General features: G+C 41.0%; 1 protein-coding gene across 2 annotated transcripts in view; it reads right to left on the bottom strand.

The window, feature by feature from the left end:
• Window positions 1-19,101, bottom strand: part of COL14A1 (collagen type XIV alpha 1 chain) — a 216,993-nt gene that overhangs the window by 5,413 nt on the left and 192,479 nt on the right. For both annotated transcript variants that reach the window (XM_070630921.1, XM_070630920.1), the window contains exon 45: window positions 16,967-17,155. In XM_070630921.1, the coding sequence (XP_070487022.1) occupies window positions 16,967-17,155 (189 nt within the window). The remainder of the gene's footprint in view (window positions 1-16,966; window positions 17,156-19,101) is intronic.

Genomic DNA, 19,101 nt, shown 5'->3' with positions numbered 1-19,101 from the left:
GCAGGCATGCAAGTGATTTAAAATGTTTAAAATAACAAATAACCTTTTTCCCCCTTACTAAATGCAACACATATTCACTGTAGACAAAGGAGAAGACACAACAGGCAAGGACTCCAGCCCTTGAAAATAATCACTTTTAACATCTTGGTTTATAACTTCCAGCAAAAAAGGTATTCATGTAGCATTTGCTCTGGGAATAGTCAGCAAAAAAACAGGACTGATGAGCAACTAACAGTTTTTTCCACACTGTGCATATAATCACATCACTGACTGTGATTGTCCCTGGGTTTGAAGCTTTGGTGTCTGCTGTGCTGCTTGTGACCAGCTCTTGAGGGCAAGGTATACCTGACATCTTTAAACAAGTCTTTTCTTGTTAGTGGTCCTCCAGGCTGGTCCATCCACTGCTTACACTTCCCCAACCCACATGGCCTGGGTGGTGTTTTCTGAGCTCACCAAAGACCAGTACCACAGGGAGAGGGCAGGGCACCAACCACCAAGCTCATGACCTCCCGTTCGGGCCAGACTCTTCTCTTAGGAACTAAGAAGGAAGAGAGTGATTGCTCAAAAGTAAAACTACAATCTCATCTGAGTTTGAAATGCACGCAACTTTACGGACTAGTCAACATTTAACGCTCAATTGCTAATCAAGTTGTTCAGACAGAAAACCACCCTGGGTACATCTATGGGGTATTATCCAATTACCTACTATTTTAGCTAATTGAGTAACAATTGAGTGAATACTTTTTAGCTGGGAGGTGCTCCCTCATTTGCAAACATTGTGCCCTAATGTGCATCTGGGAATTTAGCAGAAACTGCCTCTTCTGTTAGAATTGGAGTCATTTTTCCCACAGGGAACCGCGAATTTTTAAAGAATTAGAACACAATAAAATACACTGATGACTAATCCAGGCTGCTCATAATTAACTTGATGGTGATTCAGAGGCCTCCCATGACCTTACGGTACTCAAGGATCAACATTAACAGCTTGGTTTCTCAGTGCTTCTCTACAAGCGGAAGATGTAGGAGATTAGGCTGAATAGGACATCCAGGAAAGCATTCTGGGGAATAACCCCCGATAAGAGTTTCCTGACTCATCCTTTGCTTATTCATAAAGAATGCAAAAGGTGGAGAAGATTAGAGAGTCGAAAGTCTGGTTGTTTCAATTTTCTAGTTACGTAAAGAAAAACAAGTGGCATTTGATATTGTCTGTAAAACAACTCAAAGAAAGAGAGCAAGAAAATATTCCAGCCCCTCAAGATGCCTCAGAAAAAAAAAGAAAAATTCTAAGGATATAATTATGTATTAACAGAGAATTTCAGAATTTATTATCCTTGAAGTTATGATATGTTCCCACCACATGTAGGTTAGTATATTAATAGTTGCCCGTGTGCTCACTTATGGTTCTCAGAAGGAATATGTGTGTCCATGACAACTGAACTTGGTTATAAGGCTTTTTTTGGAATGAAAAAACCATGTTAAAAATCCATATTTAAGGACCGAAGATGAGGACTGAAATTAAAGGCTAAGCTTAGAGACCTCGGATCTCTAAAAGTAGATCTGGACATACTTTTGATAAGCCTTGTAGACCCTGATTAAAAGGAGGGAGGTTATATGTCCCAAAATGTCAGCCTGTGACTGTCCATGAGGTGACAGAGGGCAACGGAGTCCGGGCAGTCATTCTTTATAAACAAAATGGAGTCATGGCCCATAATAAGGGCTTCCTTCAGATATCTCTTTTGTGAGAACCCAAGGTGCATCTGCTTGGTGCTAAGATGGGGTTACCAGAGCTAAGGGCCAGAATCCTTTCCATAAAGGCATCGCACAGGATAGTCCCTTCTTCTGGAACACCCTTCTCACCTTCACGGTCTCCATAAATACTCCTCATTCTTTAACACTCAACTCAAAGCTTCTCTACAACCATATTAGGCAGAAACACAATGGCTTCAAGAGGGCAAGATTATCTATATTATTCATATGGTGCCTTGCACATGTACAAAACTAACAAATATTTATTGAGTAAACAAATGAATGAGTGAATTCTTTGCTTCCATATTATCTGTGTCTCCTTTGGCACTTATCCCATTGCATCACTTGTTCTCATGTTTGTCTAGCCTGGAACTGTGAACCCTGTTGACTGCAGGGATCATGGCTTATTTATTGCTCTAATGTCAGATCCAAGCAGAGTTGCGCACATAGTATGTGGCCCAGTAAATTCTGGAAGACTAACTGAATGATTGAATGTCTACACCAACATGCAGCGAACTGTTAAAAGCCAGCATGACCCTCAAAGGATCAAAATCAAAATTCCTTAGGCTGGAGCTTCTCTTTTACCTTTACACACTGCTTTTTCTAACAAGTTCCTCATGTGGCAATATCAACTACTAGTGCCTTTTAGAGATAAAATGTAACTGAAACCAATTAAGTTTAAGTTTCTGCCATTTTTCTTCATGAGCATATAAATTAAGATCTAACCAAAAGTATGATTTAGGCAAGATTAAAATATCCTTAGTTTCCTGTGGAGTTACCAAAAATATTTAGGATAATCAGAGAGAAGTCTCTTCTATTATTCAGTCTTTTTTTTCTTTCTTTTTCAAAAAGATTTTAATAGACTTTACTTTTTCAGAGGAGTTTTAGGTTCACTGTAACATTGGGTGGAAAGTACTGAGATTTCCCATATACCCTTTGCCCCTACTCATGCACAGTCTCCTCCATTATCAACATCCCCCATTAGCGTGTTACATTTGTCATATTCATTCTTTCTTGAGAATCTCCTGAGAAACCATCTCAGGGCTATCTGATTCTCCTTTACCACTAACCTAACTCTGACCCTCTAATATTTCCCTTTACTGGTCTACTAAGAGAGAGACTTGTTTGTTTTAGCTCTTCATTGTATTACCAGTGCCAGGCACATATTAGACACTCAAGAAATTTCTGTCAAACAAATGGATGGATGAATGAATGAAATACAAAGTCTGATCGCAGACACTGACAAACCATAAATGTGTTTGGCTAGTGTATCAGCTATGCTTACAAATCACCCCACTAGGTTTTGAATCTAAATGCTTTACATGTATAAACTCATTTAGTCTTCACGTGAAGCGAGAGGGCGGGCACTACTGTGAACTAAAAGAGGGCTGTGATACAGAGAGCTTAAGTCACATGTCCTTAGCCAGTAAGTAACAGAGCCAAGATTTCAACCCAGGCAGGTTGGTACCAAAGCCTGTACGCTTACCCACTGCACTTCCCGACTCTCCGCCACAAGCCGGACCTGCAAGCAGCATCTCCTGTCTGGTTTGCTGTTGTCCTGGCTTCCTGAACTGCCTGCCAAATCAGTCTGCACATTTTCTCCAGTCCCACACCCAGAAATCAGCCCTGTGGTTCTCACATTTCGTCAGCTTACTTCCCTTGGTTTGCACACTTGCCCTCTGCTCTCAGCAAGACTTGAGGGTTGATTTTAAGAGGATTTATCCTGCTCGCACTGACTACAGGGTCTGGCCCTTAGTTACTGCTTTCCTATTTTCTTTGGCCTGTTGGCCTCTGAGTAGGGAGATTTTACTCATTTCTATGCCTCCCTGACCACACGAAGCACTCCAGGCTGGAGTCTCATGCTGCGCCATGGAGCACAGCCACTTCCTCTGGATCCCAGACATTCTGAGCAACTCCCAGGATTTATGCCCAGGCAGATGTGCAAGGCCTGGGTAATGCTTTCATCGTAATTCCACCAAAAAGTCACAGAAACTGTGAGACAAGTCTTCAGCTGTGTTATATTGCCTGTTACCTGGGAAATGCTGGCAATAAATTGCAAGGATAGTCTGTTTTTCACTCAATGGGTGTTTGAATGCCTACTGGGTGCCAGGTACTGGACCAGGTACTTGTACCAAGCTACAAGATGGCAGATTAACTGGACTCAATTCAATAAGTATTTTATGCATTTTTCCAGGCTCTGCTCTTTCTACATGTTTGGACTGTAGGATTAGTACCAGCATGTGGAGCTCCATGTTTTGTGCTAAGGTGGCCAAGACTGGAAAATACACGATTGTTTTAAATGGAAACAAACACTGCAAACCATTGCTAAGAGTCCCTCTTCCTATTCTTCTCTTCATAAAACAACTGGCCATCTAGTATATGCCTCTATAATTCAGGTCTCAGCCAGGAGAAGATAAAGCACTCTAGATCTTTCAGGCAGAGGGAATTTAATACAGGGACTTGGTTCATGTCCCTATATAAAAAGGGCTACACAGAAGGACTGAGAAGCCAAATAAAGATGCTGAGTTAACCCATAAATTAGCAACAGCAGGAAGCCACTATTCCCCTTAGGAGTGCAAAACAATGGGAAGAAATGGTGTGACTGGAGCCCAGCGCCTAGGACCTTCTGGTAGGATCTAGAACCAGAGTGAGCGATTGTCCAGGAAGCAGGAGCAACACAGGGGTTGTAGCCACAGCTGAAGTCACAGAGAAGGCAGGGGTGGGAGTAAGGGGAGAAATAGCCTGACTTTCCCATCTTCAGACCCTCCAGTCCTCCTCAGTGTCTCCCACTGGCTGAACCTGCCCAGGAGCAGAGAGCACCGGAGCCTGGAAACACAGCGAGGCATGGCTAAAGGAGGGAGAAGGGCAAACTGAAAGCAAATCGCCTAGCCCAGCCCCAACATCAGGCACTGAGAATTCAAAATCAAAAGCACCCTTCCTGCCTGTAGCAGGTCACCACGTAGTAGGGAAAACAGACAAACGAGTAGCTATATTGCAGTGTGAGAACACCTACAACATAATACGAGAGCACAGAATCGAGGTATCTGTGGCAGACCGCAGAAGGCTTCCGACACAGCTGACTGTTCAAGTTAAGTCTTGAAGAGCAGGTATCAGCGCTTAACTACCACCAGATGGAAGCGCATGCGCAAAGACTCGCTGGTGAGCCAGAGAGAGAGAACAGCGCCTGCGTGGGGAACCAGAAGCGGTTTGTTTGGCTTTGGCAGCGGCAGTGGGTAATGGAATAAGAGGCCGTCTAGGCCAGGTCATGACAAGCTTTGTGTATCAGGCTAAGGATTTGTATATGGTCCCTCAGGTGCATAGAACTCCTTCAATACCCTTTACCTAGTTTTTTGTTTGTAACTTCATACTCTTTCTTAAAGAAGAACTCAAAACTGTTTAAACTTCAGGCCCCACAAAACCTGGATGTACCCCTGCTGGGTGCTACAAAGCAGTACATAGTTAAGGTGGAGTGGAATCCTGCAGAGCTCAACTCCACCAATAAACCCTGTGCTGATTCCACAGAAAAGCCAGAAGAAAGTGTGTTGAATCGTTAGGTGGGGCTACCCAGTGGTCAAAGGAATTCACTAACCAGATCAAGATCAAGACAACAGGATATTTTGCACTTCAGGTTTTCCCATCAGAAACATGTTAATATAGGCAGGAGGTCCTTTGGTCTTTTGACTACAGACATCTGAATCGACACACTTCCATTTGGGCAGTGAGGGGGAGGAAGGAAGTGCAGCAAGGAGGAAGGAGGTGAAGGAGGGAAAATGGAAGTTGTAAAGGGAGAAGGGAGGAGACGGCAAGGAAGATGATGAAGTGCACAGCTCATCAATGTCCACCGACCCTGTGTGGCTGTTTGCAGGTTGACTGTTCTCAGCTGCAGGTGCACAGCAAAGAGGAACAGGGATTCAACTGGGCACCAGGAATCCTGGCTTTTTGTTCACCTCATTTTGCCGTGGATACTAGGACTTTACGGGTACATAATAAGAACGTCAGACCAAATGCCAGTCTATCACTTTCAGCTCCAAAATTTTGATTGGTCTTCCTTAAATGCCATATGTTACTTCTAGAACTGACTGTTGGGAAAATCATAAATAATTCAAAATTAGCAGAAAAATGAGTTATTTCTACAGCTTAAAAATGAACATTTCAGGGGCTGGCCCCGTGGCCGAGTGGTTACGTTCGCGCGCTCCGCTGCAGGCGGCCCAGTGTTTCGTTAGTTCGAATCCTGGGCGCGGACATGGCCCTGCTCATCAGACCACGCTGAGGCAGCATCCCACATGCCACAACTAGAAGAACCCACAACGAAGAATACACAACTATGTACTGGGGGGCTTTGGGGAGAAAAAGGAAAAAAATAAAATCTTAAAAAAAAAAAAATGAACATTTCAGGTTCAGCATGAATATTCAACAGTCAATGATATTTAAATCAGAGCTTGATCTGGTCTTCATTTCTTGCAGAACTGAAAAGTGATATGATGCTCTCAATTCTTGAAAAAGAAGAGAGTTGTGTCAAGGCATTGTCACGTAGGCCACGGTCTACAGAGTTTAAAACAAAATGTGTTATGACCTTCATAATAAACAGGAAGAACCCACTATTAAGATAAACATATCATATATCTAGGATCCTTATCATCTTTTTCCACACTAGCAAAAGTAGTTCAGAAAGTCAAATTACTTTGCTATACTCACTTAGCAATTTAATGTCAAAGTTAAACCTAGAACCAATGAAAACAGATCAGCTTTGATAAATACATCTTTTCTATGCATGTTTTCACTCAGATATACAAATGCATTTTGGTATATTTGTTTATTATATTTATTGCTTTAATAGCCATGTCAAAAAATTCACTAAAATGGTTTATGGTAGCTAATATAAACAGCTTTAGTTTTAACATATAAACTAGTACATGTTATATTTCCATTTCACTTGTTTAGGTTCAAGGCCAGAAATGTACAAAATGGCAAAGTATATTCCTACACTGAAAAGAAAAGGAGTTTCTGTCTCTCTTTATGTGTGTATACATATATACATATACACACACATACATATCTTTATAGGTAATATGGGCAGGGGATCATTTGATCTTTTGACCACAGACATCTAAATCAGACATATTTACATTTGGGCCCTGAAATGTCTAACGCGTTTGCTATTTAATATGCATTTCTGACCCAGTATAACCAAAACTCCTATTTAAAAATCTCACCCTGCTTTTCTGGCTAAATTTATACGATGACGACTTGAAGAAAAGGCTGAAATTGTCAACTTGGCAGTAATTGGCTATTAGTACGATGTCTTGGGCTTCTGCTTTCATCATGGCTCTAGGGTGAATGAGAAATGGCAGCCAAAAAGCTAGCCAAGCGGTAATCAACACCATAAATCATTTACGATTCATCACATAACCCTTGTATTTCAGGTTATTATAAGGAATAAAAGGGAAATAGACATTAAACGTGGCCCTTGGGGAGCAGGTAGCCTCATTGGTGAGACAGGATTAACAGAAGTGAAATCATTAAAGGACAATTCAAGAAAGTATATTCTACCTGGGTGCTGAAAGGTATGCTTCACACACTAATGAAGTAGAGATCAGCCAAGTATTCATTGACCAAATATTTGTTCAGGCTTTTTCCTGGGGGGATGTGGAGATGAAAGGCACAGCCCATTCAAGGAACTCACAGTCCAGCAGGAAAATAAACGAAACCAACAGTTACAATATAATGGGAAACTGCCATGATGGAGGCATGTGCTTGGGGACAGGGAAGCACAAACGAGGGAGCACTTACTCAGTCTGGTTCAGTTGGAATAAAGCAGGGTGGCAACAACAATTGTACTGGCCAAACAAACAAACCATGGAGAGAAGGGAGTGGTCTGGCAGAGGTCACTCTTGAGATGAGTTTTGAAGTTTGAGTATGAATGAACCAGAGGAAGAAAATCCAGGAAAATCCAGGAAAGGGTATAAGAACAGGGCACAACAGGGATCAGCACTGAGTGTGGTAAGAAAGGAAAAGGCATGTATGAAGAATGTGGTAAACTGGATTAGTGGTCTGAATTCTTCACCATGCTACAATAGAATTATCCATCCATTCTCTTGCTACAGGCTCATGCATTTCCTTACGCCCTGCGTTTGGGCTTGGCCATGTGACTTGCTTTGACTAATGGGATATTAGTGGCAATAACATGAACAGAGGCTTGAAATATGATTGGGTGGTTGGGTTGCCCCATTTTGTTTCTGTCATTGGAGCTACTGTCCCTCCAGCCAGGGCCCCAGCAGAGCAGAGCTGCCCCTGCCTGCCACAGACATGTGGTGAGAAATAATATCTATTGTTGCATGCCACTGAGATTTTTGTGGTTTGTTATGCAGCAAAAACTGACTAATACCAAGAGCACTGAGCCATTCAATTTGGTGAGAGCAAGGGGTACATACTTGAAGTAAAGCAGATGGGAAAATATGAACTGGGGCCACACGAAGATATCTTACCGAGATGGCATTAACTTTGAGTATTTCTAGCACAATACCCACTATCCCAGAGGGGGACTAAAATCCAATGCAAAGAATCTGCTAAGACCTACTACACAAACCCTCCAATTCAGAGTTTCAAAAAAATTTTAAGCAACAGAAACATTTATATTAGCTTCCATAGCAAAAAGAAGACAAAACACAGTTACAGCTTTTTGTTATGGTAATAGTCATATTCTACTCAGGACAAAGGGTGGGGACACAATTTGATGGTAATTTTAATTTGTAGTGACTTTTTTTTATAATCATTCTTTGTGTTTGTTTGGGAAATGATTTTATCCTGACTACAATTAATCCCAGAAACAGGAACACAAAAAAATTTAGTCCACAAAACCATTTTTCCAATAGGTGCTACTCTTTCAAGGTGCTTAAATCTATATCTTAGGTTTCCCTCTAAAAAGCTACATCTGGCATTTGAATAATTTAAAAGAGGTGGGAGAGAAAAACACTTAAATGGTGAAAACAGGCAGAAATGGAGTGAGCCAAGCCTTCACAGGTGTCCTAGAAGTCAGCCTGCTTGGAAATCGTTCTTACAGATGAAAGCATCAGCCTGTTTACAGTGCAAGGCCAGAAGGCCTTGATTTAATTTAGAGTGTGATTGAATAAATATTCGCAAATTCTGTGACACTCTTCCCTTCAAAATGAGTAGCCTAATTCCCCTCTACTTGAGTGTGGGCTGGGGTCAATGACTCCCTTCTGATAAATAGAATACACTGAACATAAAAGCTTGTGACTTCTGGGACTTGTCAAAAAAGGCATTGTGAACTTCTTCCTGATCTCTCTCTTGGATCCCTGGCTCGGAGGAAGGCAGCTTCCATGTTGCAAGAACGTTTCAAGTGCTCCTGTGGAAAGACCCACTCCTCGCATGCTAAATGTGAGTGGAGTCGTCAGGGAGGGCCTGAGACTCCTGCCAATGGCACTGTGAGTGAGCCATCTTGGACGCAGGTCTGTCAGCTCCAGTCAAGCCTTCAGATGACTGTAGCCCTGGCTGACATCTTGACTGCAACCTCGAAAGACCCTGAGCCAGAAGCACCAGCCAAACCACTCCTGAAACCCTGACCCATAAAAACCATGTTTCGTTGTTTTAAGCTCCTAAGTTTTAGAGTAATTTGTTACATAGTAATAGATTACTAATACATAAAGCTTCTCTCTGCAGTCATGATGCATGTAAAGAGTCACTTCGTAATAGGGAAAAAAAAACTCTATAAAATAAGAGATGGTACAAAAAGAAAAAGAGAAAGAGCATTCATTGCTAATTCCTTAACGTTACGATACATTAGGAAAACACAATCCATCAAACCTTCAGAGAAAGGTCTTGTTCCAGAGAACATCCAAATTGGACTTTACTAGATAATTATTGGGTGTTAAGAGAGAAAACCCTTTCTCTCCAGTTCATCTCTCAGGGGATGAGAGGCAAGAGATGGGGAAGCAGGAGAGGAAGAAGAAAAACATGTATTTCAGCAGATTTTTAAGAGCAATGAAAAGTCTACGTCTCATGCAACTGAATATCAATTATAATACAACATTACAGGGAAGATATGTAAATACTGAAGCGTCAACCAGCAAATTATTTTGAGAGCTCTACCAGCCTTCTCTCTTTAATCAAGTTGGTCTGTCCCATAAGATCATTCTTCCGAGAATAAACCAGGATATAAGGGCCATTAAGAAGTTTCACAGATGCTTACCATTGAGGCATTCATGACTCACCATTGCTAAGCTTTGATTCTGAATTTGTGTCCAAAGTTTCTGACAAATGCATCTTCAGCGCCAACAGCTCTTTTCCACCACAGGAATATTGAACATAAGAACCCTACTTCCCTCTCCCAGCTCTGAATCAATCTGGGACCCAGTTTTCTCTCCAGACTTCTCAGCCTTGTTGATTCCCAGTTCACTGTGGCGTGAGCACTAGGGCCTCAGATAGAGCTTCAGTGTGTGCCCAGCATTTCTCTGCCCTCACTGCCATTTCTGTGTCTCCAAAAGGGGTCGTCATTGACTTATGGCTAATTCCTCTATCTATGTTTCCTTGGGGGAGTTCAGTTGTGTTTCATCTTCTCATCCTTCTCCCATCACTCTTTTCTCATTTTTTAAAGCAAAAGTCCATCTTCTCCAAGTTAACCACACAACCTTAGGACTGATAAAAATTGATCCTTAAATCTTGTCTTTCTTTACCTTTGGTCATTAGACCAAATTTGGTCTTCTCTGTCGGGGAAAGTGTGAGGGGAATAATTTTCCAACTTCAAAAATCACTCAGAGGTTTTATCCTCAGAGAACAATAAACAATTAATCTGGGTAGCAAGCAGAGCAGAGAACTGCCCTAGCATCAAGCTCTTAAAAAAAATGTGAGGGGCCAGCCCCGTGGCCAAGTGGTTAAGTTCGTGCGCTCCACTGCAGGCGGCCCAGTGTTTTGTTGGATCGAATCCTGGGCACGGACATGGCACTGCTCATCAAACCACTCTGAGGCAGTGGCTTCCCACATGCCACAACTAGAAGGACCCACAATGAAGAATATACAACTACGTACCGGGGGGACTTTGGGGAGAAAAAGTAAAAAATAAAAAAAATCTAAAAAAAAATGTGAAATTCTCTCTTGATGAAAGATGACATTTCAATGCGATTATTATTATTTTTATCCTCAATAACCATATTAGAGTGACTAGAGCCCTTAGCACCCAAAATATCTGATCCCACAGAATAGATTTAAAGAGCTAACGACATTTATAGAAACCAATGTGTTCCAATGGGGAAAGTCTTTGAAATGACACCTCCCAGTCATTTCCACTCAGCTTTTTCCAGGCACTGGTTTTGGGAAAGACGTTGCCACCATCAGTTGGTGGGAGGGGGCCTTCTCTGGAGAAGGCCACACTAGGAAAAAGAAATATAACGGAAAACCAAGAGATCTGTTAACCAAGAAACATGTGCCTGAAAAAGTAGAAGGTAATTCACATTTATTTGCATGATGCCAATGATGTATTTGCTATCTTAGTAGATCCTGACTGTGAACGCAACAGAGACAAATGCAGAAAGACATAAGTAACTGATAAAGCTCAGCTGTATCAGCCTGAATTTGTAGCTGTTGCATTCTTGGTAATTCTTAAATATAAGTACATTCTGACTTCTTAATTATGTTTCCAGTGTAGTCATGCTGAGAATTTGCATATTGGAATAAATTATTTGACTATAAATTACTTTTCTTTTACTTCTTTATATTACACTAGAGGGCACTCTGGTTTTTTTTTAAATTATGTGTGAAGATAGTTATATTTATTGTCTATGAATTTCATTTTAGAAGAGTAAAAGAGATGTTGCAAATTATTTGTTATAAAAAGGAGACAATATGTTTGCTAGGGTTGAGAATTATGACTTTAAAGGTTTCAAGCCCTTTCCCACCTCAGGACCTTTGCACACCCTATTGCTGTCTCTGCCTAGAATGCTCTCCTCTGACTCTCTTATTGATATGCCAAACTCCTAAACTTTCAGATCTCGGCTAAAACATCACTGATTCAACAGACTAAGTCAGAGTCTCATCTGCTATACTCATGAAGCCTCCTGCACTTTTTCATGGCACTTATAACACTGAAATTAAACTATTTATGTATTTTTCTTGTTTAATATCTATCTCCACACTAAGTATCATGAAAGGCAGGAAATGGATGCCCTGTTTACCACTATATCATCAATGCCCAGCACCATACCTGACAGGTAGTGGATGCTCAGTAAGTACGGGTTAGATGAATGAATGACGATCCAGAAAGATTAAGTTGTAAGATTAAGCCGCCAAGATTACATAGGTAGTAAGTGGCAAAGCCAAGATCCTAACCCATAAGATGATCAATGCCCCAAACCACATTCTTTCCATCCTGTCAAGCTGCTTCCAGCTGGAGCAGCATCACAAGGTGATGGTGAAACAGTTTCTCTTCTAAAATAGCAGAAGTAAAACAAGATCAAATCACCTTATTCCAGGTTTCTCTCCCATTGGCCCCCAGGGTGAGATATTATACTAGAAGTATAACTCTATAGTACATCCCAAATTTCCAGATCCATGACCAGTTTCCCTATAGGTAATTCCCCTGTTTGGACTATTTTATAGCGTGGGCACACGGTAAAGCCTAGAAGAATTGTCAAGGGCCAAAATGTATAACCCTGGAAAATGTTTTTATCACGTTCATATTCATCCAATAGGTCACTAGCCAGGACACAGATGCCACAAGGCTATCCAAATCCAGCAGAACACAGTGCACAAGGAGCTCGCAAACTGTACAACCCCAACCCACTAAGACATTCTGGTCAGCCCAGAGGTTCCCATGCTGTGAACTGTGGTTATTAGGAGCCATAAGGAAACAGGGCTCACCAGACCGTGCACAGTTCTGGCCTCTCCTCTGTGAAACCCCCCCTAAACAACAAAGTCAAAGGTGGCGACCGAGCAGTGGAGCAAGCACAGATATTCCGGAATCCTACAGATATGCATTTGACTTCTGGTCTCCTATTTAGCTGTGTGACCTTGGGTAATTCACAATCTAACTCAGCCTCAGTTTTCTCACCTAAAAATGGGGTTAATATGGATCTCATAAGATTTTTATGAGCATTAATAATGTGCCAAGCAATCGATAGTTTGAGTTGCTTAATAAATGCCAGCACTCTTTTTTTATCAAAGACCACCATGAATGTCTTTCTCTAAATTCTGATGCCACTTCCTTTCTACATAACTTGCTTAGCATTTATCAGCTCCCAACTTGTACATTAGTAACATTTATGTTCCTTCCTTATCCAAAGCACGTCTTCTACTTTATCCAAACGAGAGAGTGTGTATCTAGGACTGAGCACAATATTGGCAGATGCCTTTGGTGCCTAATACATAAAAGCCATAAATAATAGTTTATCTCAGACACTGCTGTGCCAAAAGCCTCACATAAACCCTGCATTCATTTATTGTATAAAAGAAGCCACCTATAAATTCCAGCTGTTATGGATACATGATCGAAAACATGAAAATCTTTAGTTGGATGCTTCCTCTGATCCAGTATTTTTTGGAGAATCATGGAGACTGAAGGAGTTGCAATGAAGACTGAAGTCAGGAAAATTTCTCAGTTCTTCCCAAGTAAATAAAGAAACTTAATTGTGTGAACTATAGACAGCAAACTTATTGTTGACTGGGTTAATATATGGTTTAAGATACCAGTGTGAATAATGAACATATAAATAAAAAGAATGAGAAAACAAACAGATTAGTCATCTGGGAATGATAGACAGAGATCAGAATTAGAAATGGAGCTGTTGTCAAAAAATCTAGTTAGAGTCACACAGGCTGTGATTGGAGAGTGAGTTAAGGCCAGAAGAGCCAGGATTTTATTGTCACAGTTCAGAGAACCAAAGAGGAAACTTAGAGCTGATCCGACTCCTTTTCTGAATTTTGGAAGATCTGAAGACAGTGCAGGGTTTAATGGGGAGAGGCAACCACGTCACAGCCAATGGAGGAACAGCTTTTCTTTGACATAAGTTAATAAGTGACACAAAAAAGCAGATGAGAAATTGGGCTGCATACATTTTGCTTATGTTATGTAAAAGGACCCTCCTCAATTCTGGATGCTAATAATTAGACAAATCTAATTTGGAGTTCTGGGTGTAGATGGAGAACGTGGGCAGAAAGATCCTTTGAAGCCTTAAATTTTAAGGATTCTCTATATATTACAATCTTTGTGAGAAAATTGCTAAAAGACTGTTCCATACCAACTTGTGATAAATACTCCATTGAAGTTAAAGGAGACAGAAGGGGTAAGGAGAGAGACAGACAATGAGACGGATGAAAATAGAGTATTTTTAGGTAACAACAAAAGTCATCAACAGCCACCTACTTCAGTTTGCTAATATAGAGGGAATATTTGTAATTTCCTCTCTGTGCTCTAAACATGCGTGTTCTTTGGCTGTTTCAATGATAAGAACGGGGTTAATCAAAGATCTTATACTAGAACAGTGTATTTCAAGCTGAGGTCATGAAATCCAAGGTTGCCCCTCAGCCTTTACAAAAAAAGAAAACAGGAAACAATAGTAAAGGCAGGTATTATTATATTTTTACCTCAGTTATGTAAGTTTGAAGGCATACACATGCATGTGCATACTGCATCCTGATGTAATATATATTCCTTACTGTGCATCATGTTTAAAAGAGTTTGAAAAACTTTGAAAAACTATAATAGAGAAATCGGATGGAGCACTTCTGATCAAAAATTAGCCAAAGTCCATAAGTCATGAATTTTGGGGGGAAGACTTACGTGAGACTCATCGGAAACCTCAGCAGAAAGTGAGGTTCGCTTAAGCGCTAGAACAGAGTACTCAACAGACGTATTTCTTTAATCTTGCTATTGGAGCTTATTATTTGTCTAAATACATTGCCTAATAATAATACTTATTTTTACTCATTACAATGTAGTGTCCTTTTAAAATTATATTATAGAGCATAGTGATAATACATTTTATACAGGGGAAAAAAAACCCCATGATCTCTGGTTTTTATTTCTAGTTCTGACATTGGCTGACTTGAAGCCTCTTTGGGACTCGATATCTTCATACACTTCCTTTCATAAAAATGCAAGGGTCAGGAGAAAAGATGGCCGAAGATTCTTCAGTTCGAAGATTCTTCAGTTTTAAGATTCTACTGTTTTGATTTAGTGGGAAGGCAGGCATTTTTCTCTCTCAATCTTACCTGAGTATTTGGACCACACAGCTAAGGTCAAAACATCAATGTCCACCTTGGAAATATTTCATGGGGAATGGAAAGTCCCTCGAGAGTTGGCCTATAAACCCTAACCTCAACTCCAAAACCACATCCCTCAATTGATGATCAGCTGAAATCGCCTTTCCCCATGTTCAAAGGGCATTTCTCACTTTCTGTCTTACTATTCTCCTCCGTATTTGTGAAACATACAATTTTGCTTGTCTGTGATAGTCTTTAAGAATATATACATCTATATATAATATGTATGTAAGAAAATTATAGCACAGCAATTCGTATTTCCAGGGTTGTCTAGGCCACTATTTGAGAACTCCTGGGTGATTTTCCTCTGGTCTAATCATCCAAGTGCTCTTGCAGAGCGGGAAAGACTCAGTCTGGCAAGAACAAGGACAGGGTTTCCAAAAAGAACAAAGACAACTTGTGACCTGCTGAGAGTGACTCAGGTGCTGGCTCTGTGCTGCCTGAGTCACAGTTGATCCATCACCGACACCATCAGTGGGTGCCCTGCTGACAGAGGTGAGCACCTTCCTGGCTGCCAGATCTTTGGTGTGCTGCGAGGGAATTATGCCCTTCTTATGTCTGCTGATTTAGTGTCCTGGCTCTGGAAAAAGTTTCAGAAAGAAAATCAGAACTGAGTCTCAAAGCAACAATTATCTAGGGAGGACCTATGATGTGCGAAGCAATTCAAAGCTGATCTCTGCTCTTGGCAATCTAGCTGTTAACTAACACCTGATGATTGCTAAAATTGGCGGGGGAGACTGTCAGTGCATCAGGGGTTCAAGGGGTGGAGAAATCTGTGGTCTGGGGCAATCAGCAAAAACTTCATGCATGAGACAGAGGTTAAGCTGAGCCTTGAACCAAGAATAAGACACACATAAGAAGGGGAAAGGAAAGGACACTTCCAAAGGAGGGAGAACAACATGTATATAAGTGCAGAGGCAGAAACACACATGGCCTGTTGGCAAGGATCAGGAATGAACGTGAAATACGATCTCTGTAAACTGCATTTTGCATCCCAAAATCTGATAAAAGGAATATATCCTACCCATCTCACAAAAGTAACATGACTCACAGAGCAGATACGTAATGGCTAGCTTCTCTTCAGATCTACATTCTATAAAATTGTGTCTTAGAAAATACTTTTATCAGTTGTCTCTTTTTGTCACTTTCTTTGTGGTTAATAGGTAATTTCAGTTTCCCACATCTCATTGATCTGCTCCTGGAGTGGGTGATCTTGATCAATTACAGAATTGGGTGAAATTCAATCAAAAGAGTCTTATTATTGCATTATACAGTACTGATAAGACCTGCAAAGGGCAGAAGAAAAACTAAGTAGGATCTCTATTTTAAAGAAACTTTTAGTAGGAAAGACAAAACATTGACCCATGAAACTATTAAATAAATTGCTGCTTCATATTATAGGAAGATGAGACACAAACAGTATTTAATTTGAAGTTTAGGGTTTGCATAGTCTATACAGGCATATGTGAATCATATGTTGATATGACTCATGAGTCACCTCAGGGCTGCCACTGACTGTTGCCCAGTATGGGCACTGCACAATAAAAGCACCACACCCACCTAGATAGTGAGCTCTCTATTTGCCATGATATATATGTGATGCTACATCTGTCCAGAGGGGGATATCATTTTATAATTCTTCTATCTGGGAGGGGCACCTTTTCTTAATTCCTCCATCTAGAGGGGACAGCTTTCTCTCATTAGCTCAAAAGCCTCTTAGGGGTGAGTTGGGAGTTCTGATCCTCCTTTTTTATACAAGTAGATGTGGCTCTTGATAAATACTTTGTAGATTACTCAATTTTGTCAATCTTCAGGATAAATAAACAAGAAGCTGAAGAATAGATGGGTAGAATTAATTTAAGTCTATTATTTTGGGCTTTGTCATTGTATAAGCACTGCTGTTACACTCTGCTTCATTGCACTCAGTGAGGGGAGTGGTCCAGCTTACCTCGTTCTCCTGGGGTCCCTGGCACCCCTGCACTTCCTGGGAAGCCTGGGGTCCCTGGTGGTCCCTGTTCACCAGGGGTCCCAGGTGAGCCTGGTCTCCCAGGCTCCCCAGGAGGCCCTTGGATGGTCCGGATAGATGAAGAGTGGCTGGGAATCTGGTTGAGGATGGCTGTGAAACTGGCCATGTGACCTGAGACACAAAGGACAAAGATAGCATTCAAGGAGCTGTCACCCAAAGAAAGGCAGGACTGGAGGTATTATTGGTCACGGCTCCGAACAATTCTGTGAGGCACCGACCAAAGGGAAAAGCACACCCCTCTGAAATATGTTGATTTCCAACTCAAAACGTTTTGCATTTTACTTCGGATGATATTAACAGCTGGATTGTATTCAGTCGCATCTCATGTATTTGGAATTCCGCAGCTCACGTCAGCATCTCAGTAAACATCATTGAGCAGAAGACATAAATTTTATCTTCACCCCCAACATTTGTCTGACCCCTAAACCCTCATCCAGCTGCCCTTTTTCTCCAGCAATTTCTCCCCAAGTGATTTGTCTTTTTTTCCAACCCACAAAGCCTGCTCCACCCTCTTGCTCACAAATCCCCAGACAAGTGCTCTGTTTCAACTCATCTCTTCCTTGCCAAGCCTTTTTGCAGGAACCTTTACTTGGGTCCCAGCTGCAGAAACTTCCACCAGCTTTATTTTTTTTTTCTTTATTCCATTAGGTTTATTTTTTTAAAAATCTGGCTTTCTCTCCCATAATCCCTTAACTCAGTTATGCCTGGAAGCGTGTATTTGAATAACTAGAAGCATAGACTGATCAAGTACTTGGTACCATAATGCCTCATCTTTCCAGCATCATCAGGAGATGGGATTTTCCCACAGGTGGGTTTTCTAGATGACTATTATTTATCTCTTTTCAAATATTCAAACCTAATAAAGGAGAGTAAGCATTTTTAGAAGGGTTATTTCTAAAATATATTCAGTGTGTTCTTAAGCATAGAACAATGACGGTAACTAGGATTAGCTTCCTGACCCAGGGGCCATCAGTAGGCCTACCCGTAATTGTCTAGGGGGCGGTCAGGCATTTCTGCATCTGCCTTTTCAGCTTCTTCCTTTAACAAGGAAGATATCTTTCATCACTTCTCTAGCTGTCATCACTTTGGCCTCGCGGTTTCCCAAATAACCCTTCCTACCATAATTCTTTTGATCAGCCCTGGACTGACATAATTGAGCATGTGAGAAATTATATGCTGACTGATAAATCAAGTCTGAAGTGGAGCCTAAGGAGGAAATGAAAAGCCCTGAGAAACCTGAATAGTTTGTGGGAAGATGGGTGAGGGGCCAGAAATATGGCTGCTAGGGAGCTTGGGTTTTGCTCATAAAGTTGCATTCGATCTCTCCTGTTTCTTTCGCTCACAACTGCAAGGACAGGCAGGGCCTCCCTATTTCACAGACCTGTTTCAGCTTTCCTGTATAATCCCCTGCTGGCTTCCACTTCCTAGAAGTCATTCATAAGAATCTGAGAATTCCTGATGGGAAAAACTCCATTTTGAACTCTCAATTTTTAGGGCATGTTTTAAATAATTGTATATTTATACATGGTTTTTATTCTACAGTGGAATAAGATAGCAACTCTTGTGAAATGTGGTCAGCGAGCATATTAGGATTTAACCCATGGGTTTCCTTAAAATAATTACCTGTTCATTTACATTGTATATTTGAAATGAGAAACCTACAAAATAATCTGAGATACGGGTTAGTTTTGGACATATTCTACTACAGGAGTGACTAACGTTCAATTTCTCCTTTATAACTTGTGTTTTTAAACATCCTATTTTTGGGGTCAGCCCAGTAACATAGTGGTTAAGTTTGCGCACTCCGCTCCAGGGACCTGGGGTTCACTGATTAGGATCCTGGGCACAGACTTACACACCGCTCATCAAGCCATGCTGTGGTGGCATCCCACATAGAAAAACTAGAAGAACTTACAACTAGGATATACAACTACGTACTGGGGCTTTGGGGAGAAAAAAAAAGAGGAAGATTGGCAACAGATGTTAGCTCAGGGCCAAGCTTTCTCACCAAAAAAAAATGCATATCTTAAAAAAATTTTTTAAAGATCCTACTTTGG

The sequence above is a fragment of the Equus przewalskii genome, chromosome 8 (genome assembly GCF_037783145.1).
Source record: "Equus przewalskii isolate Varuska chromosome 8, EquPr2, whole genome shotgun sequence".
NCBI classification, from domain to species: domain Eukaryota; kingdom Metazoa; phylum Chordata; class Mammalia; order Perissodactyla; family Equidae; genus Equus; species Equus przewalskii.
Note: the sequence above shows the minus strand (reverse complement) of the source record. Positions and strands in the feature narration are given on the sequence as shown.